The sequence below is a fragment of the Dermacentor albipictus genome, chromosome 7 (genome assembly GCF_038994185.2).
Source record: "Dermacentor albipictus isolate Rhodes 1998 colony chromosome 7, USDA_Dalb.pri_finalv2, whole genome shotgun sequence".
Taxonomy (NCBI): domain Eukaryota; kingdom Metazoa; phylum Arthropoda; class Arachnida; order Ixodida; family Ixodidae; genus Dermacentor; species Dermacentor albipictus.
The window spans coordinates 45,440,050-45,467,660 of NC_091827.1; the positions used below are offsets into that span (position 1 = coordinate 45,440,050).

Here is a 27,611-nt window from a genome sequence, read left to right on the forward strand (position 1 = left end):
CCTCTTGATGTCTAGGAATACTGCTATAGTCATGTTCCCACGTGCACGCTCGTGCTCCACACAGGTTACTATATCTAATATTGCATCCATTCTGCATCTATGTTTTCTAAAACCTACTAAGTAGTTGGACAGCACATTCGTTTCATTACACCACAATTGAAGTCGCGCGTCAATCATTTTCTCCATTTATTTATTCGTCGTCGCATACATACCCGTGTGCTACACAGAAGCAGATGAAACGAGTGATGTGGACTACAGCTAAGTTTCACACGAGCTTTCACTGTGTGACGCCTACAAACTGCAGCAGGTCTTATTAGCTGAAATCATGTTGAGCGTTCTGCGCTGGTTCTGCTTTGCTTCAACCGCCAGTTCAACGTCCGTACGCGTATACCTGTGCTCATTTGATTTGTACCTGTGCTCATGTGAAATTGGAGTACCTTTCGCACTTTCCTGTATACTGTCCTTCTTAAACTTTCTTGAACATGCGCGATCGTCACGCTAAGAAGTTCGAAACTGAGCTTCCGGTGTCCGACCGACCTTTCCGTTACGCCAACGGCCATCGTGTTCAGGCTACTTTATCCTGCGCTTCACCTTCCCCTCAATGCGAGGAAAAACTGGGTTTCCAGTCTAGTGCCGCTAGAGTTCAAATTCACAACAGTGCAACAACGTGCAACTGAGTACACTAACAATGCGCTGCTGAGCACACTGTAAACCGAATCACAGCCTTCATGGTGTTTTCGTCTACAGCTAACACTATTACACCCTTATCTGCACACAGGCGTCAGTGACGAAACGATATGCACACTTAAGGATCCCTAAGGCTGTAAATTGGTATACAGTACAGCCTTGGCGACTGGCGAATTTTTTATTTCGAGAAGCTTGCTCCGCAGTTGGGTCCGACTGATGGCCTCTGTTCACGTATTTCTGATTCCACAACAGGCAACACTGTAGCTGAAGAAAACAACGCTGAGCGCGTCACAGATTTGTCATCGAGATGATGGTAGTGCCTGTTGGGAGAGCCCACTTCAGTTGCAGAAATTTAAATCACAACCGCAGGGATCGCCTGAAAAGTTTCTTGTTTATTCAACTATTTGCTATCGCAACAGAACAGTCCCTCAGGAGATGCCAGCAAATATTTAGTGCAGAGTAAGAATGCATAGAAAAAAAAAGCAAAGATCAGGCGCTGCCAAAGCAGCCCACACTAAGTGCGACAAGTTAAAATAGGCGACAGGTCTCGCATGACGTCATTTATTGAAGGCTTAAGCTGTGGAAATACAAGTACATGTAATCACACTAGCGGTGTCCCGCCTTGATATCGCTTGAGTTACAGTTGTAATATAAAGGAATAACTGCACTTACAGCATAGTGACAGATGCGACATACACAGTATAGTCATACATTCCAACCAAAACTTGAGTCCCACAATGCGAAAAGGTTGATCTTTTACAATACACGATCACAGTTCAGAGCACATGGCTAGATCGTATTCACAAGAACGTGTGGTTGTGTCGCGTAAGAGGATGGCTTATGATATCCCAGCTGCCTCTATGTCTCTGAATATTAACACCTAATATTCATTAAGCTTTAAATAGGGTCGGTAAGCTAATTTTAGCGAGTTGTTTCTTACTACCGAAACAGAATGCTTCTGTTTCATGGAAATTGATGAAGCGGCTCTAAAGAACAGACGTGGTGTCGACGCCGTTTAGCGTTTACGTACAGCGAGCGTCACACATCAAACAGCAATAAGTTAACAGTAATCCTCGAACATTCTTAGATGGAAACAACCACAAGATGTCAATGGTATACGCACTTGAGCAAGCAGGTTCGATTTGAACATTGTAATAGTGCAACATGCGGGTCTAGACAAGGCGGACGACTGTGAAAGGCGCAGTTTGACATTCTTTGTGTGCTCGGGCCCGTGGCTTCCATTTCTGAAAGGACTGTTTGAGGTTAGCAAAAATGAGGGATCTGAGGCTATTTTTGCTGGCTACGCTACAAAAGAATGGCGGCCATCAGATTTGGCGCGATAACTCCCAATATGAACGTTAATGAACTCTTAAACACTCATTACGTTTTCTAGTTTGTCTTTGGAAGGCATGTTGTTAGTGGTGAACTGAAATCGGACGCCATTCAAACCATAACGTTTCGTCATCGGAACTCTGTAATTGGCACGAGTTTTAATACTCGGATTCTGCAACATGTATGTTTAGTATATTCCCGCCCGCCAGATTGTCTCAGTAAGGGAAACACTTACTCGCAACCACATTGCATTTTGTGACAAATTTAGAGTGCCTACATAACAAAGCTTGTGCGATATGCACAGTTTCTACTGGAAACTAATAGCTACAGTCACGGCACTAATTCCAAATTCTGCGAACACAGCATGCCCCTTGCAGTTGTTACAAAATCTTGTTAATGTTTATGTTCGCTCTTACCATGCAAGTTCACGCATCCACCATTGCCATGAAATATTGTTAGCAAACGTCACCTTAATAACCTACTTACAATAACCTCACACAGTCAACGCAGAAAAACTATAATAGGCACCTTACGTTTTCAACAACAAAAAAATTTTTGACTTGAACTATTCAAGTACAGACAACCCTGCTTGACAGCTAGGATACTGAAGTACATTTGTAATTGTACAGCAGTGCAATATAAAAGGCAGTCGCTATATGAATATTCTGGCACAGAAGCACAGATGAAAGCAAAATACAGCACACATCTCGACGAACTCGACCTTTAAATTGGTTTTTGACAAGAAATGCAACGCTGTGGCGTCTCGCCAAGCGTGCATAGGAACAAATTTCTACGAAAAATGACATGAGAGTAAGGTTTGGCTACACGTCTTTCTCTTGAAATGCTTGCGAGACCCTAAATCTAAACAATCGCTGTCTATATTTGCGTAAAACCTGCTCAGTTCTATAAAAGAGTAAAAAAAACCGAGTGACAGTTGTGAGAAGACTTTTCTCTATAGACCCGCCTGTGTTATACAAGAAATTGCGGGAATATACCGAATAAATTTGCTTTAAATTAAGCATCAAATTTTCAGGGTTTTCTCTAACAAAACAAAACGAACAAACTTCTATATTTGGTACTTCAGTTTTACTTACACATTAATTCAGTGACTCAAAATTATAGAATTTCGCTGACAACAATTTATATCGGTTGAATGCAACACATTTTAACAATTTATCTCGTTTCAATGCAACAAATTTTATGCACACAAGCACAGTGGTTGCTAGACAAGATATCTTTTGAATTAACGTAAGTTGGAGATGGAAAATCAGTTGGTTTGGAGTGCGCTAAACGCAGTTTCAAAAGCCATACAAGACAGATTTGTCACCGTAATACCAGACGAAACTGTCACTGTCACACATAAGATGGGGGCCTCCACTAGCTTAGGCTATTGGCCCAACAGTTTTCTGATGTACCATTTTCATTGAAATCAACCAAACATAGTACAACGTGGCGAACTCTCCCGACATACCCATTCTGGCAGATCAGCGCACCCTTTGTGGATCAGGTTGCACAAAATGGCGAACGCGTCTTCTTTTTCCATCACACCCTGAGCGTCCTCGGAGGTGATGAACTCCACGAAATCCGATGGTGACAGCGCCAAGAACCGCAGCTTAGGCAGGAAGGCAGCAATGGTCGTTTTGAAGTCCATGGCACCCGCCTTGCAATATGATCGCGCCCATCGTAGCACCGCTTGAATTACGAAAATCTCTTGTGCATTTCTCACCTGCGGCAACAGAGTCACAGTTTAATAGAGCTACACAAAATGTACGCAAATATTTCGTTGTAATTTATGTTGCGCAAGATACTGCCTTAGGATTGCAAGTATAGGTGGCTGCTAGACTGTCCCTCAAGTTAGTTTTAAGCTTCGGCGAAAAGTAGAACAGGCCAGTGTAATTTGAATAAAAACGTGCCTGCAATCAGCAATATTGCTACAAAAATCTGATAAATATTTCCAGTAGCTCATGATTGCGCTCTGTGTACCATAATCAAATCCCAAAGCATATCCCGTCATCGCAGTTTTAGTGGATCACCAGAAAAAACAACGACGCCCCCAGAGAACGACGACCAACCGACAAAACAGGCGCAATCTGAGCTTTGCTGAAGAGGCCGAATTGACGGTCTAGAGAAACAGACGGCTCCTGACGGCGACAGCTCTCCACTTCTCAGCGTCCCGTGGCAGCCGTAAATCGAGGCACAAACATTCGCCAGAAAAGCCGGGCACGAGGTGGACGCATGACTCAGCTCTACCAACGAGCAGGCCGGTTCAATGGCTGAACGCTACCAACCACCTGAATAACGGTGCCTTCTTCCTTAAGTTAGCTTAAGGAAGAAGCAGAGGGCGCAGCAGAGCTCAATGCGAGCACCTTAGAGGAACTCGGTTCGCGACAAGTACGCCACTTAGTGAACGGACGAGCTAATGCACAATGAAATGTTATTCGTGATAAGTCACTAACCTGAAAAAAAATTTATTTAAGTCCACAATGCAGTTTGATACTGAGTGAAGCGCTGTTATCGCGTTCCTGCTTCGCGAAAAAACGCTAAAAAACTAATTTTATTTTCTGTTTACGCAGATTCCAGACTCGACGATCGGCGGCAGTATTGCTGTCGACGTTGAGGCACGAGAACCATAACACCACCAGCACCCACCTCTGAGCCTTTGCGCGTGCTTAGGAGATTGCCAAGCACGCACGTTGGAGGCACTGCAGCTAGCAATACTCTTTCGAACCTTCATAGCAGCAATCGTTCGTGCCATCTGTCAGCCTTTGTACCTCATAGCTGATACGCGCCGCGAATTCACACAGTAGGGACGGCGCGAATTATATAGGCGACCGAGAGCTTGCTGGAGGTCAGTATGTTGGCACTCGACCGTAAACGTGTTGCTTACATCCGTTCGCAACAAGATATTGCCACACGCGCTTGACAAATGTTGCGCGCCGAATTGCAGCACACACAACACATTCGGAGTCACGGCATAGCGTTAGCTTCCGTTCAGATATTAAAAAAAAAGTTATAAGAGAAAAAGAAAAGGTTGCTGCCACTCAGTTTCTATACCCGTCAGATAGAAATTCTGCGCTGTACACGAAGCTACTCGGAGCTAGAAGGCCAACTCGAACGCTTAAGGGCGCGAACGCATGCACTGCCTTGCTATGCGTGAAAGAGAGGAGAAAGGAGGAGGAGCGAATACCGAGGAGGAGAGTGTCGCTGCTTCACGAAGTTTAACGGGCTTTAGGACCTCCGCAGTTCTCCCTTCCCCGCGATGCCACCAGTGCGCCTCCCCCTTCCTATTGGAGTAGCGCAGTCTGCTGAGTGCGCAAGCCTATGATTTTTTTGTGTGTTTTGCTCAACATAATTCTCGGAGGAATGCAGTCCATACAACTCTAGTTTCATGCTAAGCAACATCTTCGTATGAAATTCTTGTCATGCGATTAGCGGTTACCTTGTCCAGAACTAGATGCACGATCTCCAGCCGGCTATTCAAGAACGCGTCGGAACTCAGCACACCCTCGCCTTTCTTATAGAGCACGGCTTCCGCCACTTCGTCAAGCGATCCATAGCCGCTCTCGAAGGCACGGTTCAGCAGGAGACAAGCTTCTTTGGCGTCGACGTGCTCGCGAAGGTAGGCCCGGCACGCAGTTGCCAGCTCCTCGAAGAGATATTTCTCCGCTGCAGCATTTGTGTGCAGGGCTTCGAAACAATTTTGGATCCTGGCCTGTCCAGCGTACATGTACCTGCAAAAGAAAAGCCGAGTGGCAAACTAGCTGTCACAGCGATCAAGGCAGAAAGCTGGGCTAGTTGGGGTGTCATCATTATTCTAAAGACTAGCGCAAAATATCAGGGACAAAGACAAAGACGACAGGACTAGCCCTCGTCCTGTCGTCTTCTCTGTCTTTCTCCCTGATATTGTGCGCTAGTCTTTAGAATAATAATAGCTGTCACAGATGAGCTTTTCAGGAAACATACAATGGCAATACAATGTAGCTGTGTAACAGGACCGGCGAATTAAGGAGCCTGGTCCTTAATATGCATCGAAAAATTAAGACAACGGACGCTTACAACGCAATCCCAGCAAAGAGATAGCATGAGACAGACATTGAAGATAAACAGATGACGCGAACGAGTGTCGAACATACGGCGCCTTATTTCCTATGTAACGCAATGTCCAGAAAGCGACTAATAGGTAAGCAGCACGGTCGCCGGATTGAGAGCGGATTGTACTTTAGAGAATAAAATTTATCTGAAGCAGTTTAATAACTAAAAAAATAAGTGTTTCCGGCCGAGATATGGAGATTAATATAACCGCAGTATATCAGTTACAGTGTACTGGTATTGATATAGTAAAATTCCGATTCATGCATAACGTAGAGTATGCTTTCTAACAAGCTGGAGTGAGCTTTATATGGTTCAGCAAGCGTTCTAGCGACAAACTTTTCCCTTTAGCGACCAGCGACAATCACTACCAACTTGACAGAACCATTGGCGCCATTTTAGCGACTTCGAAGTTGAAAATAACCAAAAATGCCAGGCGACCCTAGCCTTCGACCTAATAGACAATTTTAGTGCGTCCAGTATTCCGGCAAGCGCGGGCGGTTAGCCGGTTGAGCGGGGACGTAAACGTGAGCGGCCAGATTGGTGGCGCCAGCTGGTGGTGCAAAGCTCAACCACACCAACACAAAGCCGCCAACAAAGCTGACAACACACAACACAACTGCGCCGTCAAAGAACGCACTGCATCGTTTCACAACAATCACAAGTGGCAAAGGCCATGTAAAGGCCACGCTTAGTAAAGGTTACGCTTACACTTTGCGAACAATGCGCGCGTGTCTTTTCGGGATCGAAAGCGTGGGACATTCTAAACAGACATAGTAGGGTAATGCCTTTGAATCGGCGGATCAACACGGCTAAATGTACTCACTTGAGAAGGCCGTAGAATCCATCAGGGTGCAGGTCCGTGATGACCACGGTGTCCTTTTCGGGAAGCTGACCGTAGAACATGGCTTCGAAAACTTCACTACTCAAGGCCAGTAGTTGCTTGTGAGCCTTGAAGGTCTTCGAGGTGTCGTATTTCTCTGGTTTCACGACGAATTCCACGTCAGCGTGATCCCCGCTTTGCAGGAATTTCTCCAAGTTCAACTGCAAAATGACATCGGCTCTCTCAGAAGCATCTCGAAATAACTTATCGGAATTGGTTTCCACGCAAGTTTCTTTCACTGTAAAGCTTCCCTCTGCATAAACAAGACAGTCCACATCGCGTGTAAGATATACGTGTTGTGGTTTATGGAATACCGGGGCAGGACATACATGCACGGCTAGCGAAAACGCTAGTGTCAGCTTCAAAGTGGGGCATCAAATAAACGCGTGCAGTTGTGCGCAGGGATGGACGCAGCGAAGCAAGTTTTTGAGCAGCTGTGGAAGCAGCAAATTTGGCACTTCCGAGCAGGTTTGGAGCACGAATTATCCGTGTTGGAGAAGTGAATGCGCGTTTTGGTGCAGCTTGTTGAATGTCAATATGAGTGAAATACAGGTATCAGAAGAAAAGAGAGAGAGAGAAAGGCAAATGGAAGACAGGGAGGTTAACCAGAGATTATCTCCGGTTGGCTACCCTGTACTGGGGGAGGGGAAAGGGGATGCAATAGGTGAGAAAGAAAGAATGATTAAAAAAAACACCTAGGCACACACACGCACGTACACACGAATCAGAAGAAAAGGTGCTCCTATTTCACATTGCAGAACACTTAGGTTATGGCTGATCAGTTCTGCAGAAGACGGCAGGCGAGCAAAATACATGAAAAGGAGGAGGAGGAATAAACATTTCTTGATGAGGAGAAAAAATGGCGGGAAGGGAGTGGCGCAGGGTATGTCTCTATTCCAAGACTCCGGTGGCCACCGCAACCCGCCGCCGCCTTCTGGACCTCATCGTAGCATGAAGCTACAATGGAAACCCACACTGGTTTCTCAGAAACCACCATTACATTACATGCTGGATGTGCCTACTAAACGCGGCCAAGAAAAAAAATGACCGAGCGGCTTACCTGAGCAGCGCTCACTTGATATAGATAGGATAGCTAGCGTTATTGCTGGGCGAGCTTTCTTTTTCTTTTTTAATGGGAAACATTTCTTGGCGCACACTTGCCTCTTTGACAGTATCTATCTAGCCGCCTACGTTTTGGGGCTCTCAGGGTCGTTTCGTTAAGTTGTGGCGAATTCCAGTGGGGACAACAGGAGCGCTCAAAAGCACGCTGAAAGTGCTCTTTCCAGGCTCGGCGTGTTTCAGTGGTCGAACAGGAGTGGAAGCACTGTCATCCAGTGGTGGAACAAGAGCAGTTTCGCTGCTGCGAGAGTAGTCGGGAGCAGTCCGCACTGCTCTCGCCTGAAAAGCTTAGTACGGAGAAAGTCACGTGATTCAAGCCGTCATATCCTCCTCATTTGTATTTACTTCGCTTCAGCCGGTGATCGCAGCGGCAATGCCGGCAACCAAGCGTAGTCGCTGTTTTGGCCCCCGTGACTTTGACGCCGTTGATATGAACGAGCTTCGCAAAGATTCGGTTGCACATACTGGCATTACTCGCATTTCTAGCACTCCTTGCTTCTCGTCGGATGTGCCGAGGACAGCGGCAAAAAAGCGTGTTCGCCTTGCTGATGTGCTTGAGACGTTTCGCTGCTGTCACCGTGTCGGGTGCTCACCGCGAACCGGTGAGCACCCGATGACCACAACACGGCTATACATGTATTGCCGCTCTACCACAGAGAACGCTGGAACGTCGATTGCTTGCGTCACGTGGTACATTTCTCCTCACACGCCCCCCTCCGAGTGTTCCGGCTTTCACTGCGCTGCCACCCGACTCCGCACTGCACCGAGCTCTGCTTCAATTCCCTCAATGGAATTCGCCATTGGTATGCACCATAATTGGCATAGTATGACAAAAGTGTATGACGAACATAGACGATCTGTTGTGACCCGAATATCATGACACTTCTGTTCCCTGAATGCAATCCGGGATTGGTATGCACCATGATTGGCATAGTATGAAAAGAGTGTATGACGAACATAAACGATCTGTTGTGACCCAAATATCATGACACTTCTGTTCCCTCAATGGAATTCGCCATTGGTATGCACCATAATTGGCATAGTATGACAAGAGTGTATGACGAACACAGACGATCTGTTGTGACCCGAATATCATGACACTTCTGTTCCCTGAATGCAATCCGTGATTGGTATGCACCATGATTGGCATAATATGAAAAGAGTGTATGACGAACATAAACGATCTGTTGTGACCCGAATATCATGACACTTCTGTTCCCTCAATGGAATTCGCCATTGGTATGCACCATAATTGGCATAGTATGACAAGAGTGTATGACGAACATAGACGATCTGTTGTGACCCGAATATCATGACACTTCTGTTCCCTGAATGCAATACGTGATTGGTATGCACCATGTTTGGCATAATATGAAAAGAGTGTATGACGAACATAAACGATCTGTTGTGACCCGAATATCATGACACTTCTGTTCCCTCAATGGAATTCGCCATTGGTATGCACCATAATTGGCATAGTATGACAAGAGTGCATGACGAACATAGACGATCTTTTGTGACCCGAATGTCATGACACTTCTGTTCCCTGAATGCAATCCGTGATTGGTATGCACCATGATTGGCATAGTATGAAAAGAGTGTATGACGAACATAAACGATCTGTTGTGACCCGAATATCATGACACTTCTGTTCCCTCAATGGAATTCGCTATTGGTATGCACCATAATTGGCATAGTATGACAAGAGTGTATGACGAACATAGACGATCTGTTGTGACCCGAATATCATGACACTTCTGTTCCCTGAATGCAATCCGTGATTGGTATGCACCATGATTGGCATAATATGAAAAGAGTGTATGACGAACATAAACGATCTGTTGTGACCCGAATATCATGACACTTCTGTTCCCTCAATGGAATTCGCCATTGGTATGCACCATAATTGGCATAGTATGACAAGAGTGCATGACGAACATAGACGATCTGTTGTGACCCGAATGTCATGACACTTCTGTTCCCTGAATGCAATCCGTGATTGGTATGCACCATGATTGGCATAGTATGAAAAGAGTGTATGACGAACATAAACGATCTGTTGTGACCCGAATATCATGACACTTCTGTTCCCTCAATGGAATTCGCTATTGGTATGCACCATAATTGGCATAGTATGACAAGAGTGTATGACGAACATAGACGATCTGTTGTGACCCGAATATCATGACACTTCTGTTCCCTGAATGCAATCCGTGATTGGTATGCACCATGATTGGCATAGTATGAAAAGAGTGTATGACGAACATAAACGATCTGTTGTGACCCGAATATCATGACACTTCTGTTCCCTCAATGGAATTCGCCATTGGTATGCACCATAATTGGCATAGTATGAGAAGAGTGTATGACGAACATAAACGATCTCTCGTGACCCGAATATCATGACACTACTGTTCTCTCAATGGAATTCGCCATTGGTATGCACCATAATTGGCATAGTATGACGAGAGTGTATGACGAACATAAACGATCTGTCGTGACCCGAATATCATGACACTTCTGTTCCATCAATAGAATTCCGCATTGGTATGCACCATAATTGGCATAGTATGACGAGAGTGTATGACGAACATAAACGATCTGTCGTGACCCGAATATCATGACACTTCTGTTCCATCAATAGAGAGAGAGAGAGAGAGAGAGAGAGGAAAAGGGAAAGGCAGGGAGGTTAACCAGAGAAAAAAAAAATCCGGTTGGCTACCCTACGCTGGGGAGAGAGGGGAGGGGGAGGTAAAGTGGAAACAAAGTAGAGATAAGGAAAGGAAAGGAAGGAGCATAGACGCACAATCACAATCGGTCACTGTCACCGAACACTGTCATCGCACAGCACACTGACACTTGGTGCACTATCAACATCTGTTCAGGCGACGAGGGCACTGTTGCGGTTCTTGAGGGCGACAGAACTGGACAGGTTCCATCAATAGAATTCCGCATTGGTATGCACCATAATTGGCATAGTATGAGAAGAGTGTATGACGAATATAAACGATCTGTCGTGACCCGAATATCATGACACTTCTGTTCTCCAATGGAATTCGCCATTGGTATGTACCATAATTGGCATGGTATGACAAGAGTGTATGACGAACATAAACGATGTGTCGTGACATGAATGGCATGACGTTTTTGTCATGTAGGTTATGAAACAGCCGCCTACATCTTGGGGTGGTTTCGTTATGTTTTATGTACCAAAATTTGGTTAGTATGAGACGAGTGTATGACAAAAATAAACGATCTGTCGTGACACGAATATCATGACATCTTTGTCATGTAATGAGCTTGTTTGCGCCATCTATTCACACGTACTTAATCTCTCCCTCCTTCCGTTTACTTTCATTTTGAACAAGGCCTCCGTATGGTAGCCGAAACGTCTTGGGTTTCGTTTTTTAATGTTATTGGTCGGCATCCGTTTTACCCTTGACTATGAGGAATCCCGCCTACACGACTTTTCGTCGAACTCTTGATTTCACCAAAGCCACTACGACACCACGGCGGGTTCTTCACGAATCCTAGGTCGTTTCAAATGCTGTTATCGGTCATTTGCAAACGACATCCACAACTTTTTTGTTCACATCTTATGAATCAGCTTAATTTTAAAATTTAGGTAAATAAAAGTGTTCGAGCACAATGAACGAGAAATATTCCCAGTGGCCACCATGAACCACTCCCATCAAGGTACAGTGAACGCCGTTCTCGTGGTGACCCCAGCTGCTTTTTCCTTCTTGCCGACTGTCAGTTAATATAGCAGAATAACGCATAATAAATGTGAAGTGACATACTGGTCATTGCATGTTTGGCCAGTATATTACATCCCTTGCCAAGAAACCGCTTTAAGATACTTTGTTTTTCAAAATAATAAAGGGATGAAAATGTTTATTGACTTTCCAGGCTGCGTAGTCGTCCAATATTTTGAATAAGCTTAATTATTGGCGCTCAATCGCGGTTCAGACACTGGCTGCATGAAGCCAGTGTAACACGGCAACCGATATTTAATTCACCGAACAATGGTTTATCGAAATTTCCGGACTAGATCTGAGTTATAGTGCATTGTATAGCATTAAGAGTTTTCATCTTCTTGTCGCCCAGTTACAATTATGCCACCAAACACACCCACACTCGAAAGATGCCAACGCTTAAACGGATTGCAGGGCTAAGCGCTAGACAACGCAATCCTATGACTGCGTGGTTGCCACTGGACACGTACATTCTGTTAAATTTGGAAACTTGATTCGAAATTAGTCTTTTGGCTCAGGCTGGCGCAGCTCGATGGTTTTGCGCAATTTGCGCAATTGGAACGACGCTTCCATCCATGCGTGTTTGATGCTGATACACTGTGTCGAGGACTTATAACACCACAATGCCTTTTCTTGCGACAGTACAGAGTAAGTGTAAAAAAAGAAAAAGCGAACACTCACAGGCATTGTCGGTCCCGTCGTCGGCTGTCAGTCGATATCACAGAGAGGGAAGGTCAGGTCAATCTGCGATAAACAATCGCCACCGTGAAACGCGCGCCTTATCATATTACCCTGGTCGCAATTCCCAAACAGCTTTGATATAGCGTTCCGCCGGTTCACAGGGGAACAGACAGAACAGCTACAAACCCGCTACACCCACATCCTGGAGACGACTGTACATGGGACAGCGATCCGCAGTGCCAGCGAATGGTGAGCGCTAAATCCCACGGGCCTATGATGCACATAGAAAGATAAGGAGTTTCGGGACAGCGTCTCTGTAAGCCCTAACAGCGGTAAATCGAACAGCCAACAAATGTAATAAATATTAGACCTCGCTTTTCGTCCACAAAACGGGATGAGACTAAACGAAAACTGATATACGGTACATTTTTCTTCTAGCGTCAAATGGCAAGTGACAATGGCGAATTCAAATGAAGTATGGCCGTTGCCACTTTGGCACACCATGAATACGCAAGTTATGCAAATTCAGCCGAAGCTAAATCCAATAGCGTGCTTGCCTACGTGGCCGCCAAGTATATCGTATAGCCTTTCGGGCACGCATCCTCTGAGCCCTTTGTACTATATACTCTAGCTATTTGGGTAAGCTGAAATGGAGTGTGCACAAAGCGAGAGGAGCGCAGTGATTAGGGGAAGGGAGGGACGAAGGGAAGGGGATCTACACTCACATTTAGTTGTTAGCAGTGTCACTGTGCTTAGTTCCTTAACGAAACGTTAATAGAGCCCTTCTCGTGGCAAGGGATTCAATAACGACGGGCGGAACTAAGCACGGCATTAATGCCTTCCCTTATTGGGCACATCGGATGATAAACTGGAACTGACACAGTTCCTGCGAAGAGCTCCAGGATTAAAGAACTACCAGAGACTTTACTTTTTATACCGAACAATATGCGTTTCCTCTGTCGAAGGCCCTTACGCAAGCACATCAAAACGCAATACATAGAGACTGCGTTACGGTGTGAAAACTGGCCATTCAGTGACACTCCGCTTAATAATTGTTTTAGTTTTATCATTAATCGCACACTAAATCTCTCTGAACAAACACAAGGAACTCAGCCCAAGTAATGCCACAGCTACAGCTACTGACACTTCAGCAGGACTACTGGTTTGTGTCGACTCTTTCGTGACTAAGCGATAAAAGCTTCAGAATCTTTATGTTTACCACTACTTCTCCTACATTACATCTAATTTGCTACTTTTTGACAGATTACTGCTAAAGAGCGATCAACTTTTACTAAACACAAGTACTAGGCGCCTTAATATTCATACTTGAGATTAAGAATGGTGCCAAAATTCGGGTGCCTGAAGCCACCTGACTTCCTTCTAATAAAATAGTTGTGAAGGTTCAAACATTGCGCACCTATAACAGTTACTGTATTTCAGATTTGGTGCGCGTCGTGTGTTTTCTAAACATTTACCGTGCAAAGATAATTTAGATATAATTGTATGCATTACTGCTTCGCATATAGTTTAGCGTAGAACTATTACCAATGCATCCTTGCCGGGAAAGACTTCCGTTAAAATGCCTCTTTTGCCAGCGAAAATTTTCTACTTATTTTTCAAGCATAAATCTACTAGGCCCACTGTTATTTATGACCTGCGGCAACATTGCTTTGTGCAAAAGGGGACCGTATTTCGGCGATACAGGCGCCACAGTGGCGCCATCTATCGCTTCGCAGCGTATGCATCGAACAGCAAATAAACATTGTTTCACCAATTCGAAAATTCAAGCGGATCGAGCTTTCTGCTGTCGTGTTATGTTCCACCAATTCGAAAACACAAGCGGATCGAGCTTTCTGCTGTCGTGTTATAGGCGTTTGTGTGCCGAACAATACAGACGACAGACCTACTTCCTTAAAGCACAAGCGCCGCAACCAGACGTGTACGTAAAGAATTACATGTACATAATTACTTGAAACCAATTATGTTTTCGGTGCCTTGTTTTTTAAGGCTTTCCTGTTTATCATGTAACCACAACTGTAATTCACTTAACTTTTTTTCAGCAACCAATTACATGTAACCAGGGGCGCGATAACGTAACTCTATTCCAAACAAAAAGTGTTCCAAACTCCGGACGTCAAAATGACGCGACAGTTTCTGCGTATGGGGGCGGGAACCAGCGACGTTTTTCAATCTGTCCAATCAGCAGCCTCCATCGTTGCCGGAAGTATGTTTTGCTTGTTTTTTATTTGGAAAGGGACCGTATAGCAAGTGACATAAAGACATAAACGTCTGATAAAAGAACAATTGTATGTCGCTGAGAGTAAAAGTGTTTTGTAATCTTTTAACGCAAGAGAAGTTGAAGCGCACTTGAAAGTAAGCACAAATATTTTAATTTTTTGAGTCATAGCCACACACGTGCCAATTCCGCATCCAATCCATTTCGCTACGCACACTTAAGATGGCGGCTACGTGAAAACAGCTGATCGGTCCTGTGGCCCGCACTTGGTGTATATTTGTCCGTAACGTGATTAGTTGAAATCTCGCCGTACGCGGTACTTTCGCCCGAAAAGAATTCTGGAAGCTGTGAACATCATGAAGACTGCGAAAGCGTAGTGCTCGGTGAGTAAACGCATCATTCTTTCTTGTGCTTAGTGACTGAGCAGTACCATCTGAACATCTGCTGGGTGATCGCATGGTGTTCACTTTTGCTTTTATTCGCATAGGATACGGAAGGATCGATGAAGGTTGGAAGGCATCTCAACAGATAGCTGGTAAGTAAACGTTTTCTATAAACGATCGCAACTGTCTCCGAATGTAGTCATGATTTAAATCGAGGGTGGTCTGTAAGAGAGGCTCATTTTTGTTTCTTTGCCACACACTGCTGCGCAGTGATCCATTCCCCCGTGCGGGCGGTACAGATACTTCTGCTGGATATTCGCACGAGAAAAGTTTTTTTGTTGTTGTTATTCACTTGTGTTAAATTTAACGTGGCATTTATGGCGTGATAAAATAACGACACATTAAATGAATGTAACCGTTATGTTTTAACGACGAATTGATATCTGAAACGGTACGATTTGTTGGTATTAATTCGCTGCGGTCCGGCGAAAACTGAGCGCGAAAAAGAAATGGCGGAGAGTAGCAACAGCGCGCGCGTTTCTGCCGCGCAGGCCGCTATGCTAGTGGAGTTTATGGAGCAGCATCCGTACTTGGCGAGAGGCTCCACCAGCCTCTCGCCAAGTATGAGTGCTGCCCAAAAAAGGGAACTGTGGACAGAAATTGCCGCCGCCTTGAACGCCGTCGGGCCGGCAGTAAAGATAGCCCGGCGCTGGCGCCTGTATTGGGCGCGCATGACATATGAATGCAAAAAACTCCCGGCGCAGGTTGGCGCCGAAAAGAGGTGAGCCCGCGACTAGCAACGTCTTCGGAACGTATAAGCTGACGGTGTTCATGCATTTGCAGGAAGACGGGAGGTGGAAAGTTGGGCGGCCTGGAGGGTCGAGTGCTCGCCGTGCTCGCCCATACCGGCCCAGCTTCCGCCCCTGCGGATTTTTTTCACGGCGATGCTGAGGTGAGCAGCAATGTTCGTTGCTATGTGTACCGATGTCGGGCAGTTACACCGTGGTGAATATTTTTCCGTTGTGTGCTTGTGTGTGTATTCTTACAATTCAACACACATGCCAGCACATGATATCCGTACTTTGCAAGAACGGAAATGCTGCCCCACTGCTGTTAGAAACACCTTGTGGTGGGACTCGTTAATCCGAAAAGCATTAGCGACGAGTTGTCAAAGCTCCAAGGCACTAGTATGTCGCATGATGGATTAGGAATTGCGTGATAAGTGAAATAGACATTGCAACCAGTTGATGGAACTTAATCACATTATGTCCTGTACTTTATTGTTCCAGGAGGACGCAGCCAGTAGTAGTGAGGAGTCCGCTGAAGTGCCCCCTGCCCCACCAGCAGCTGCGCGCGTCTCGGTGGCACTGGTGGCACCAGTGGCACTGCACGTAAGGCACTTCAGCAGCTATTGCAATACGAACGCATCACTCCAAGCATTATCTATTAAGACCTTAGAAACAGAAATTGTGTATTTATATTATTTACATGGCAAAGAAGAAGTGCCTGCCTAAGGGTCGCTGCAAAATGGAACAATAATGTGACTGTTAACACCATTTGTAATGCAGCGTACAAGCTGAAAGTACTATCAGTGTAGTATTTTATGATGGTGTAGTGCCTTTTTGTTTATGCAAATTGACTGTTCATTTTGTGAACGGTGTGTTGCCGGAATTATTTTTCTGGGCTTCCACCTGATAATGAACCAGTAAAATGTCTATGCAGGATGGAGCGAAATTAGTTTTCTTAACCGCTGTTTACTGATTTTATTTTTACGGACCATCAGCTCGGCAGCAGCCCCGCAGGCCACCCCGACTTCAGGTCCTTACGGACGCCGCATCAAGGACGGTCGCGGACTATGCCCGGCAGAGCCGGTTAGCTGAGGCGGCAAACGCGGAGGCCGCAAGCTTCCACCAGCAGTTGCTGCAGCAACATCGGCAGGTGCGTACAACTTGGCCGGGTCATTTTTTGAAGAGGTGATTAGGGCACATGGTAATAATGTACATTACAACCATGTTACACATGAGAGGCATGTGTAGTCATTTGGCTCATTGGCTCATGCACGTTTATACATCTCCTTTGAGGTGTTCTTTAACACATAGCAACTTACAAAACTTTTCCATGGTTGCATGTATCGCGACAGCATGATCATAATTTGTTTAACAATTCAACTAGTCACCAATACTGCCTTCTGACAGGCAGAGGCAGCTTGGTAGGATTTGTTACGTTTCACACGTTTTTAACATAACAGACCATGTACGTTTGCACGGCCATTTGTCATGTCATATGTGAATGATCTCGCTGCCCTCAAGAGTAACCTTGCTGAAACTGCAAGACTTGCAAACAGTGCAAATCGAGCATTTACATTGCATAACCTGTAGCTAACTAAGTGAATTTGTTTCGCAGCTGGTGGAAGAGCAGCGAGCGACGCGGCAAGTCCTCGAGCAGCTGGTGGCCGAGATGCGTGGCTCGCGAGAGGCGACCACTCTCATTGCGACCACGCTGCGCCAGCTGCTGGCCGCCCTCGCCCACCTGCGCGAGCCGCCTCAGCAATAAGGGGCAGCTTTTTTTTTTTGCCATATCATCCTTTAGTGCTTTGTTAGGTACAAGTGTCGCCTATCTATGCATGTTTTTTTTTTATGCAGCACTAAAGGATGATATGGCTGTTTTCCGTAATTTCTGTCCCTAATCATATTTTTTTTCCAAGGTAATTTCTGTCATGTTTATTTTAATACGTAGTGCAAGTTTGCCCAAGTGAGGCATTACGTAACTTATATGTAGACCTTTCGCGTTTCTGTTCGTTACCGTTTTTTTCCCCAAGTTCCTTTAGTGTGTATTGTTCTTTGTCCAAGTAAGGCGGTATAACTTATATGTACATTTTTTGCCATATTTTTGCGTTTCTGTTCGTTACCATATTTTTTTCCCCAAGTTCATTTAGTGTGTATTCATCTTTGTCCAAGTGAGACGGTATAAGTTATATTTACAATTTTTGTCATATTTTTGCGTTTGTTTTTTACCGTATTTTTTTCCCCAAGTTCATTTCATGTGTATTGACCTTTGTCCAAGTGAGACGGTATAACTTATATGTACATTTTTTGCCATATTTTCGTTAGGTGTTGTTCACTTTTGTTTTGCTGTTACTGATATGTTTCAATGTGCGCCATTCTTCCACGGAAGATACACTGTGCAATCACTTTTACGCCAACTATGACATTGTCTCGCACACATACAGGTGCGCTTAATAACTACAATACTGTGATAACTGGAAATCAATTTTCATGCCATATGTATGTCATGTTTGCAATGCATAAGCATTCGTGCCTACGCAAAGTAGCCGAATTGGTATTTTTGTTAACACCAAGTGTACACACCCGAGCAGCAGGAAACGAAAGAGCGCTTTATTGCGAGAAGCATGTGTGTTTATACACAGGCAGGCCAGGCTTGCACATGCGTATCAAGATATTCTTGATGATGAAGCCACTGGTCACATCTTCCTTCCTTTGAGAAAACAAAAACAAAAACAAGATTGTACGAAAGATCGCACAACTAGCTAATAGGTCAATTTGCACAGCTTCCACTGAACTGTCTATGTGTGGCGTTATGGGAGAGGGTACCGTTGCGGCTCTCTACGCTGTCGTGTGCTTCTACGGAGCGCCTCTTGAGGTGCTTGCTGCTCGGTGTTGCTCGGCTGAGCGGTCCTTGTTGTACACTCGTTCTGCGGGGGGAAAGCTTGTCCTTCTGTTGATCTCAGGTGCTCACTCGTGCGTCGTAGATGCTGCCCATTCTCTGTTGCAACAAAAGAGCGCGGTGTACTTGCCGGGCCTATGACAACTGCTGGTGCCCATGTCCTGTGTGTCGTATCATAAACAGTCACCGTGGAGGCCCTGTGAATATCCAGTAGACTTCGCCTTGTTCTGTTGTAGAATACACGTTGTTTGCGCCTTGTTTCGTCGAGTCGCTTTCGGACAATTTCGGTTGGCACGGGTTGCAGTTCGAGGTGGTAGTCAAGTACTGGAAGTTTAGTCCTCGTCTTGCGTCCCACGAGTCGTTGTGCGGGCGAATTCAGGCGGTCGCCCCTTGGCATGTTCCTCCATTCTAGCAAGGCACTGTAGAACTCCAGCGTTCCATACCGGCACTTCTTGAGCAGTTTCTTTGCTTTTCGGACGGCCCTTTCAGCCATGCCGTTGCCGCGAGGGTAATGCGGACTGGAAGTGGGTGGCGGTACTTGCAAAATGTCTTCCACTCTCCCGGGATCCAGGGAAAGTCCTTCTTGTGTGAGGATATGTACCATGTAACGAACTTGCGGCTGCAAAAAATGGCACTTTTTTATTTAGCTTTGCATTGTGTTCCCTGCAGCGCACAAGTAAAGCTGCTGGGTTATTGTCATGCTCTTCTTGAGACGTTCCCCAGACTAGGATGTCATCCATTACAACGGCGACGCCACTTAAGCCTTCTACTACTTGGTGCATTGCCCGTTGAAAAACTTCCGGGGCAGAGGCAATCCCAAAGGGAATGCGCAGAAATTTGTAGCGGTCGTACGGAGTGCTCATAGTGCATATTAATGAACTTTCTTCGTCAAGCCTAATTTGCCAAAACCCTGATGACGCATCTACAGTTGAAAAGTATTTTGCCCCATGCAGGCGCGGAACAACATTTTCTAATGTTGGCATATGATAGTGCTCTCTCAGCAAGGCCTTGTTCAAATCCGAAGGATCTAAACAAATGCGTACTTTGTCATTTCTAACCACTACGACCATGTGACTTGACCAGACAGTAGTTTCAGTTACCTTTGCAATGACGAGGTCGCGCTCCATTTTATCGAGTTCCTGTTGCACGCGTTCTTGAATAACAACCGCCACCCTTCGGGCTGGCTTGACGCTGCCTCGTGCTCCTGGCTTGAGCTGAAGAAAGAAACTGTGCGGTGGCTGTGTGTCGAAGTGTGTTTATACACAGGCAGACCAGGCTTGCGCATGCGTATCACAATATTCTTGATGACGTAGCCACTGGTCACACCAAGCACCTGTTACCTGTGGTGCTCGCTGTGATATTTCAGGTGTCCTTACCTATGATAGCAATACAATCTAGTCCCCATTGTAGTTGAGCACAGTTTGCGAAGTATGTAACAGAGCCATCGATGTGGCCGCTATTTTGACATTCGCTGCCAGGCTGGTCTTGCAGCCGTTATATGAAATACCGTTTTAGTGCCAAGCATTTTCTCACTTGTCGTTCCTTAGAAGCATGTCATGGCTGCTTTATATTGTGATCTTATTACCGCACTAGTCATTGAAAAGAAACTGTTTTGTGCTACAAACATGCCAACTACATAATAGAGAAGAGATCTTTCTTGCTGTTAAGTTGCTGGATGAAGAAAAATGGTTGTCTGCGAGTTCAAAAAAATGTCATTATGCTCGTGTCATATTTATGCAATTTAACATCTGCCAACGGCCCAGTGGTAGTGTACTGGGTCCCATGTAGTGAACATCACACGGCTATTTTGGCGCCATGAAGCCATGCTCTGTGTACTTGTCTGTCATTTCCTTTGATGAAAGACGGCATTGAAGATCGATCACATGGTTTTATTTACAATGCAGATATAAATAAACGATTTTAAACAATGCAAGTTGCACTTGAAATGAATATTTACAATTTATGTTCCTTCAATTTCAGAACTATTTACATATGCACACTCTCCCAAGGGAGAACAACGCGCTCGACATGCCAGGCGATCATTTTCGGCATAACTTGGCCTTATGTCAAGGAACTGTGCGGTGGCTGTGTGGCAAAACAGCGCAGGGCCTACAAGGTGCGTGAGCACAGTACACATGGTGGAGCGAGAAGTGTTGTGCTTGGCAGCAGCCCAAATAGGAAGCGAGGAGGCGAAGACCAACATCCTCCCATGCACAGTGCAGATGGCGGTGACAGTGTCGGTGATGACAGAAGCAACAGCAGCAGCAGCAAATCATTTGGCGAACCCCAGCTGCCCAGAGAAGTAGCTACAACATTCTGCTGATGAACACAAAGTGTTCTATCCACAGGTACTAAATGAAAGGCTCTCATGTAGTGTCACAGTGGAATGATGCAATCATCTCCGGTAGTGACAGCTCACTGGCAGAGGACACGTGAAAACGCTGGTTATGATTGAGCAGATTCTATAAAAAAAGCAGCACGCTATCCACTAATTGCACACATTCCTTCACATTGGTTCCTGCTCTCTATTAGATGTGTAGACAGCAGTAATAAACATCTGCCTGCAGTGTCAGGCACATGTTTATTGCTGCTGTCGGTGCTGCTGTCGACGCAGCCGCCTTCGCACCCTTTGCAGGTATCGCTGGTGCTGCTGCCGTGTCGTGCCAAATGAGCTAATAACATTATCCCGGGCAGCACAGCCTCTCATGTACATCATGCGTGCTGCCCTCACTTGGGGAACTCTCTGTGGGGAGGGGTTGCCACTTTCATCGTCACTGCTGCTGTTGCTGCTGTCATCACTAACATCATCCAACAACACGTCACCTTCATCAAGACACAAGTTGTGCAACACTGCACATGCTGCAACGATGTTGGCAGCGCGCTCTGGTTGGTAGTGGAGGGCGCGGTACCGCTGAAGGCAGCGAAAGCGGCTCTTCAGAAGCCCAATGCACCGCTCCACTACGGACCGCATGGCAGCATGTGCAGTGTTGTACCTGCCTTCTGCAGTGTGTACGGGAGGGTGGCCTGTGACTGGGGTCAGGAGCCATGGTTCCAGGGGGTAGCCGCTGTCACCTGCAGGATCATAAAAAATGGTATGAAATCTGCACAAAGTTTAGTAGGCGAAGCATGGGCCATGTAAAATGCACCTACTACAGAAAGGCTGCAATAAAGAAATATACAGGCTGAGCACCTGACCCAGCTGTGATCACAGATAACAATAGCTGGGACACAGCATCCCTATTTGCAGCAAGGCAGCTTTTTGTGTAGTCTTCATTCACAAATGACTGTCGGTATAAAAAAAGAATGTGACAACGTGTGCACTGTACACTCACATTAAAAATTAGTTTAAAGTAAGGTGTGTTGTCACTTTGTTTCGTGCGGATACCATTGGAAAATTTCTACATCTCGCCTATACTTAATAACCTGACTATAACATAAGGGGTTCGGGCTTCAATATTCTCTTACGCCGCGAGCACGCTTTGCTGCCAGAATTGCAACTGTACAAAATTTTCCCGCTGCTCACCGAGGAGGTGTTCGCCGGCCTTGGCAATATGCCCCTCCAGGAACCGACGACGCAACCACGTAGTTCTCCAGACGTGGGCGTCGTGGTCTGACCCCGGTCGCAGAGGGTCGATGGCGAGGATCCGCATGCCTGCGTCGCAGATCTGACGAGAGCGCGCACAGCATAAGCCACGCGTTGCGATCACGGGCCAATTAGACAAAAATTAAGATACTTACGAACATTGTGTTGAGGGCGTAGTACCCTTTGCGGCACATGAATGCCGCCTTCTGCTCGCCCTTCGGTGCGATGATGGCTATCAGGCTGCCGTCCACGCATCCGATGACGCCGGGAATGGAGCCGCGTCGAAGGAACCCTTCCTTCACGGCCGCCTTCTCCTCCGACGTCCTCGGGAAATGGACCCACTTGTTGCGGGCCCCGGCGTGGACGATTGCCTCCGCCACGCGTCGCACACACTTGCTGACCGCAGGCTGGGTCACGCCGATCGTCTCCTCGCTCCCTACCGAGGCCTGAAAGCTGCCCGTTGCGAAGAATCGCAACGCGCACAACACTTGCCGCTCCACCGACAGCGCTGAAGTTCTCACGCCTCCGAGCTCCTCCGCCACTTCGTCGCACAGCCACCGCACAGTTTCTTTCTTCAGGCGAAAGTGCCGCCGAAACTGATCGTCTGGCATGTCAAACGCATCCTCGGGCTCTCTCCTCCCGCGCCCGCACAGACGAGCCGCCGCCGCCGCCGCCAAACAAACCACGAAGGCCGCCATTTTTTTCTATTCCAAACGGACCGGGGCACTCACCGGCTATTCCACGAATTTGCCGGGTTTGTTCGGCATAATTTAGCATAATGAGTGCGTAAACGTCACTTTGACGTGGCAGTTTTTGTGCATTCCTGACGTCGCTTGACAGGCAGGAAAAATAGGCGCGGCCTCAAAAAATTCGACCAATGACCGAGCGGTGTCGGCCATGTTGGAATAGAAACAAAACGGAATAGTTTTACGTTATACCGGTCCAGCACTTTACTGACGATACAACTTGTAAGAGGCGACGGAGCTGACCTGAATTTGGCGAAAGCGAATGCGCATGTTTAGACAGGCAGACACCGGGGCTCGGTATTTGTTTCCTTATCAAGCTGGTGCTGGCATACCTCGACAGCAAAGGCCACTTAGGACGTCACCTGCCAGCAAATCCCATACGGATGACGTTTCTCAGCTCGGTCCCTTCTCCTCTATTACTCTAAAAGACAATCGCGGATGCCTACGATAGCCACGCCTAGGCTTAAAAGAATATTGAAATTTAACGTGTCCAACCAGCAAGGCATTTATCACAGCAGCATAGCGGGTTGACGGAAAAGTGGTGAGAGCTGCGGGTTAATTTTGACAACATGGGACTTTTTCTAACGTGCACCCAAAGCAGAGTGATGGAAGTTTTGAATTTCTCATTTTTAAAATTTAAATTTTCAAGAGTGGTCGCTGCCGCCGGAAACCGAAACCGCGATCTCGAGCTCAGCAGCGCAACCCCATGACGTCTGATCCACTGCCGCGCTACGCTCACTCTATATTATGCAACAAATACGCTACATCGAATACGCTAACAAAAATGCACATCACGAATTGAAGACAGACAGAAAAATCACTTAACCACAAGTAATAAGCCCACATCATATTACGTGTCGCTGGAAATGCTTAACCTGCTCAAGCTTAACTTCGTACCGAGAAGAACGTACGACTCCCTGGCGTAAGGTTGCGCTGGGTAAGGTGACATACGCAAAATCCACTGACACGAAAACACTCAGAGTCAGTCTCAAAAGTTTACGGGGATTGCGATTTCCGATAAAGTTGAACTTTTACGAACCCTGGCCGCACACATGGTCTCGAATTTTAAATTCACCACCTACACAGCGATCCATTAAAAACAAAAGCGTCATGCCTTAGCAAAGGAGAAGTTAACATTTCCCGTGATACCCGTGTCCCGTAAACTTTCGCGCCCGGCTGCACCTCACGCTACGTGTTTTCGTGTGTCCGTGGGTGTCGCCTGCCGTGCGCCACTTTCGCAGTGCAACCATACACAGTGCAGTGACGTCACATATCAACTGGCCCCCGTCAATGCACTTCTGATGGAAGTTATACCATAGCAGATCCACGGTCTAGAAATGTTGCGCCGAGATGAAGGGCTGTGGCTAAAACAAGCAGGACGGCAGAAGTGATGAGAAGGGCACAAAACTTATACTTGCGTGTGTGTCGTCCGGGTACTCACACTGCCAACTACAAGGCCACACCCGCGCCAAACCAAGACGATGTACGAAAGTCCACGTGAGAAAACAATACTTTGCGCTGCACAGCTAACGGAGCTCACCGAAAGACAACTCAAGGGTCGGGAACACATACAAAATTTTTAACATCCGTGGGGTAAATAGGCCCATGAGCATGACTGATGAGAATGGCAGAGACTTACGCGTACCTTGTACGGGTACTGACGGTGCCAGCGATACGGCAACAGCAAGACGATGCACGATCGAATGCCCACGTGAGAAAACGACACCACGCTGCGAAGCCGACCTACCCTACTGATACACGGCTCCCTACTAGCCGCGTACAAACACGCACGCACAGAAACAAGCGGGCGCACGGACGAATAGAACGTTTTATCGGCGAGGAGGAACGTAGCCTCGAACCAGCGCGCCGGGCCGCTATCCTCCTTGCACTGATATACGCGGATTCCTTCCAGCGGCAGCTGGGCAAGGCAGCAGTTTATTGGCGAATTAGCGTGATTCCAACAAGTTGTGCCTGGGATTTTTGCGATTTCAGAATACAAGGTTCGAAGGGCTACCACTCTGCTGTATTCTGCTGCAAAAATCACCTTCGGAAGCAAGGCTGAAGTACAACTTCAGCCGCGGCGACTTCGTGGACACCGCCGCTGCGATAACAGAGACGGATCCGCTTTGTGTCGCCAGCATAAAACGAAAGAACTCGATGCCATCGCGCGTATGTACGGAGGGTTTTGTGCCCAGTGAGCGCTCGGCGACGAACTCGGAACTGGGCAGACATCATCAAACTGGGATGTGAAAGAAAGGTGCGTTTTGGAGTCGGTCAAATATTGCGAATGGATGAACTATTTCTTCGTGCACGCACATTCAACTTACTTTGTTCAAACGTTTTCTAAGGTTATCATGCTTGGCAACCAGCGTTCTGACGGAAGTTGACCGAAGTCATACAATGAAAACAGCACATGCTTAATAAGAAATGATGGTGTGTTCTTTTCCATTCTGTAACCAAAGCCATGCCCACCGTGTGCCGGCCGGCCCTATAGTTTACATGGGCTCTCCCGTTGTTCCGAATCTCAACGGCAAGCTGTCGACGCCGCTCATCGCGCGCTGCATTATTGCAGAAAATAAAGTTGCTGTTGCTGTTGCAAAGAGTAGTCTTTCGTTTTTCAACTCTCTCGAGTAGGCGATGTGCCCTTGCACGCACAGGCACCCTTCGAAACTCAAAAGAGTGCGCATAATCTTTCAACGTGTCGCGTGAGTCAGAGTGATCGTGGCATATTCTCAGCTACCATAATCAGCTCCTTATTTTGTAAACTTTGATGTCCGGGAGCCTGACAAACACTGTTTAGAAAGTCTTACCGTGAAAATTATAGAGGCACGAAAGCTAGCAAAACGTTATTCCTCGGAGCTTCGCAGTTACCTGGATTGGGCTAAGCTCGTGCGGCACACCGCATGACACATGGGGACACCTCTGATTGTTGTCCCCTGAGTGATACCTCAATAGAGTTCGGGGCTAGGGGCACACAATGTTAACAAGCTACTTGTGCACGTTACCCATCGGCCATGTTCAGACTTGGTTCCCATTTCGATTACGGGCAGAGCTGCGGGAGCGCCTCTAGGCACATCGCCGTTCTATGTTACAGCTACAAGCTAAAAGCTCAGTGGCGACATGCTAAGATGTTTCCCAATCCAAACAACTTGTTGACACCTTTCAGCAAAGCTCGAAAACTCGCCACTCGTCGTCAACAACACGTTCGCCATGCTCGCTCGAGCGCATACGAGCTTGGAGGCGGACGACAGACGGCGCTGTCATCGAAAAATAGCGGCAAAATAGCGGCAAGCTAGGGAAACTACGAAGCATGTTTTATTAGAATGTGAAGACGTCTACCCAGCGGTCGATTTAGGCACCACTGGCCTTCTTGAAGCCCTTAGGTTCAGAGGGAGCAGTGGTAAAGCAAACATGTCCGCAATAGACATTAGTAAGAGGCAACTGGAGGATTGGTGGAAGAAAAGTAGGGAAACGACAAAAGACGGAGACGTACAAAAGCACAGTTCGCAATAGGGGATCATAAAATTTGGGGGTGGTAGTTCATAGTGTTTTTTTTGTCTTTTTTCATTGTTTAACCTAGGTAGAATATTAGGCAGTATAGTAGCAAGAGCTTGGTGGCGCGACCAACCGCCCCTTTCCAAAGGGGACGCTCATAACATCCATCCATCCATCCATCCATCCAGCGGCGCTCTCAATAAAACGGTCTATAGGATTACTCTGTTACACTAAGTTCGCAAGCACTTGCAAGAGTACGACGAGGAATGGCGGGACTGCCGGCCTCCTATACGCCAAAGCACGCCGATTTATATTTTGAGATGATGAAGCGTAGAGTGCACTGGAGGAGCGACAAAGCGTGGTGGTCGCTTGCAGGGGTTAGGGCAGTGAGGGAGTACGCGACAAAGTTGAGGGCGCTGTCTGCGGTTCACGCTGTGGGCGAGAGGGCTTCGAAATAAAGTAGATTCGACGCGATTACACTAAACGTGCGGCAATGCTCCGGTGTACGAGAGCACCTGAACAGATGCCGCTGGAGGGAGGGGGGGGATGGTGAACAGTTCGCACGCATTTGCCTTATTTCCTAATGATCCAGTTCATATCTTACGTACTTTGGCCTCTGCCTCGGCCACCGCCGATAACGCCAGCGTCGCTGATGATAACGAAAGAATGAAGAATAGGTGGATATTACGAAACACTGTACCAGGTATACAAGGACGGCGCGGAATTTCAGCTAATATCTGTCACAGTTAATTTCGCTGAACGTTGTACCATGTTATGCCTTCACTTGGCTGCGGCGGTTCTGCTGAGAACCCGGGTTCGATTACCTGATGCGGTGGCTGCCTTCCAGTGAGGGTGGAGTGAGAAAACCTACCTGTACTCAGCTTTGGGTGCACATTAGAACTACAGGCTGTCAACATTAACCAAGTGCCTCCACAGAG

General features: G+C 46.6%; 3 protein-coding genes and 1 long non-coding RNA gene across 5 annotated transcripts in view; 1 reads left to right on the top strand and 3 right to left on the bottom strand.

Moving 5' to 3' along the window:
- The window catches only part of LOC139047956 (BTB/POZ domain-containing protein 6-B-like), a 56,888-nt gene extending 32,078 nt beyond the window's left edge, over window positions 1-24,810 (bottom strand). The window contains exon 1 of the mRNA XM_070522160.1: window positions 24,620-24,810. The gene's annotated coding sequence lies outside the window, so the exon portion shown is untranslated. The remainder of the gene's footprint in view (window positions 1-24,619) is intronic.
- LOC139047955 (BTB/POZ domain-containing protein 6-B-like) lies at window positions 1,233-24,985 on the bottom strand. 2 transcript variants are annotated; one of them, XM_070522158.1, is made up of 5 exons: window positions 24,824-24,985; window positions 12,547-12,609; window positions 6,935-7,152; window positions 5,459-5,750; window positions 1,233-3,745 (listed from the first exon to the last, which is right to left on the bottom strand). In XM_070522158.1, exons 2-5 carry the CDS (start codon window positions 12,550-12,552, stop codon window positions 3,449-3,451), a joined length of 813 nt encoding a protein of 270 aa, XP_070378259.1. In that variant the 5' UTR covers window positions 12,553-12,609; window positions 24,824-24,985; the 3' UTR covers window positions 1,233-3,448. The 2 variants fall into 2 exon arrangements, with proteins under 2 accessions (XP_070378259.1, XP_070378260.1); XM_070522159.1 differs by lacking the exon at window positions 24,824-24,985 and adding an exon at window positions 24,597-24,718.
- On the top strand, window positions 14,626-17,259 carry LOC139047392 (uncharacterized). Its single transcript, XR_011507141.1, has 4 exons — window positions 14,626-15,165; window positions 15,270-15,317; window positions 16,009-16,117; window positions 16,455-17,259. It is a non-coding gene; the product is annotated as an uncharacterized lncRNA (long non-coding RNA).
- LOC139047953 (putative nuclease HARBI1) lies at window positions 20,876-24,582 on the bottom strand. The gene is made up of 3 exons (XM_070522151.1): window positions 22,588-24,582; window positions 22,373-22,514; window positions 20,876-21,921 (listed from the first exon to the last, which is right to left on the bottom strand). The coding sequence occupies exons 1-3, from the start codon at window positions 23,128-23,130 to the stop codon at window positions 21,431-21,433; spliced, it is 1,176 nt and encodes a 391-aa protein (XP_070378252.1). The 5' UTR covers window positions 23,131-24,582; the 3' UTR covers window positions 20,876-21,430.
- Window positions 24,986-27,611: the final 2,626 nt, after the last annotated feature.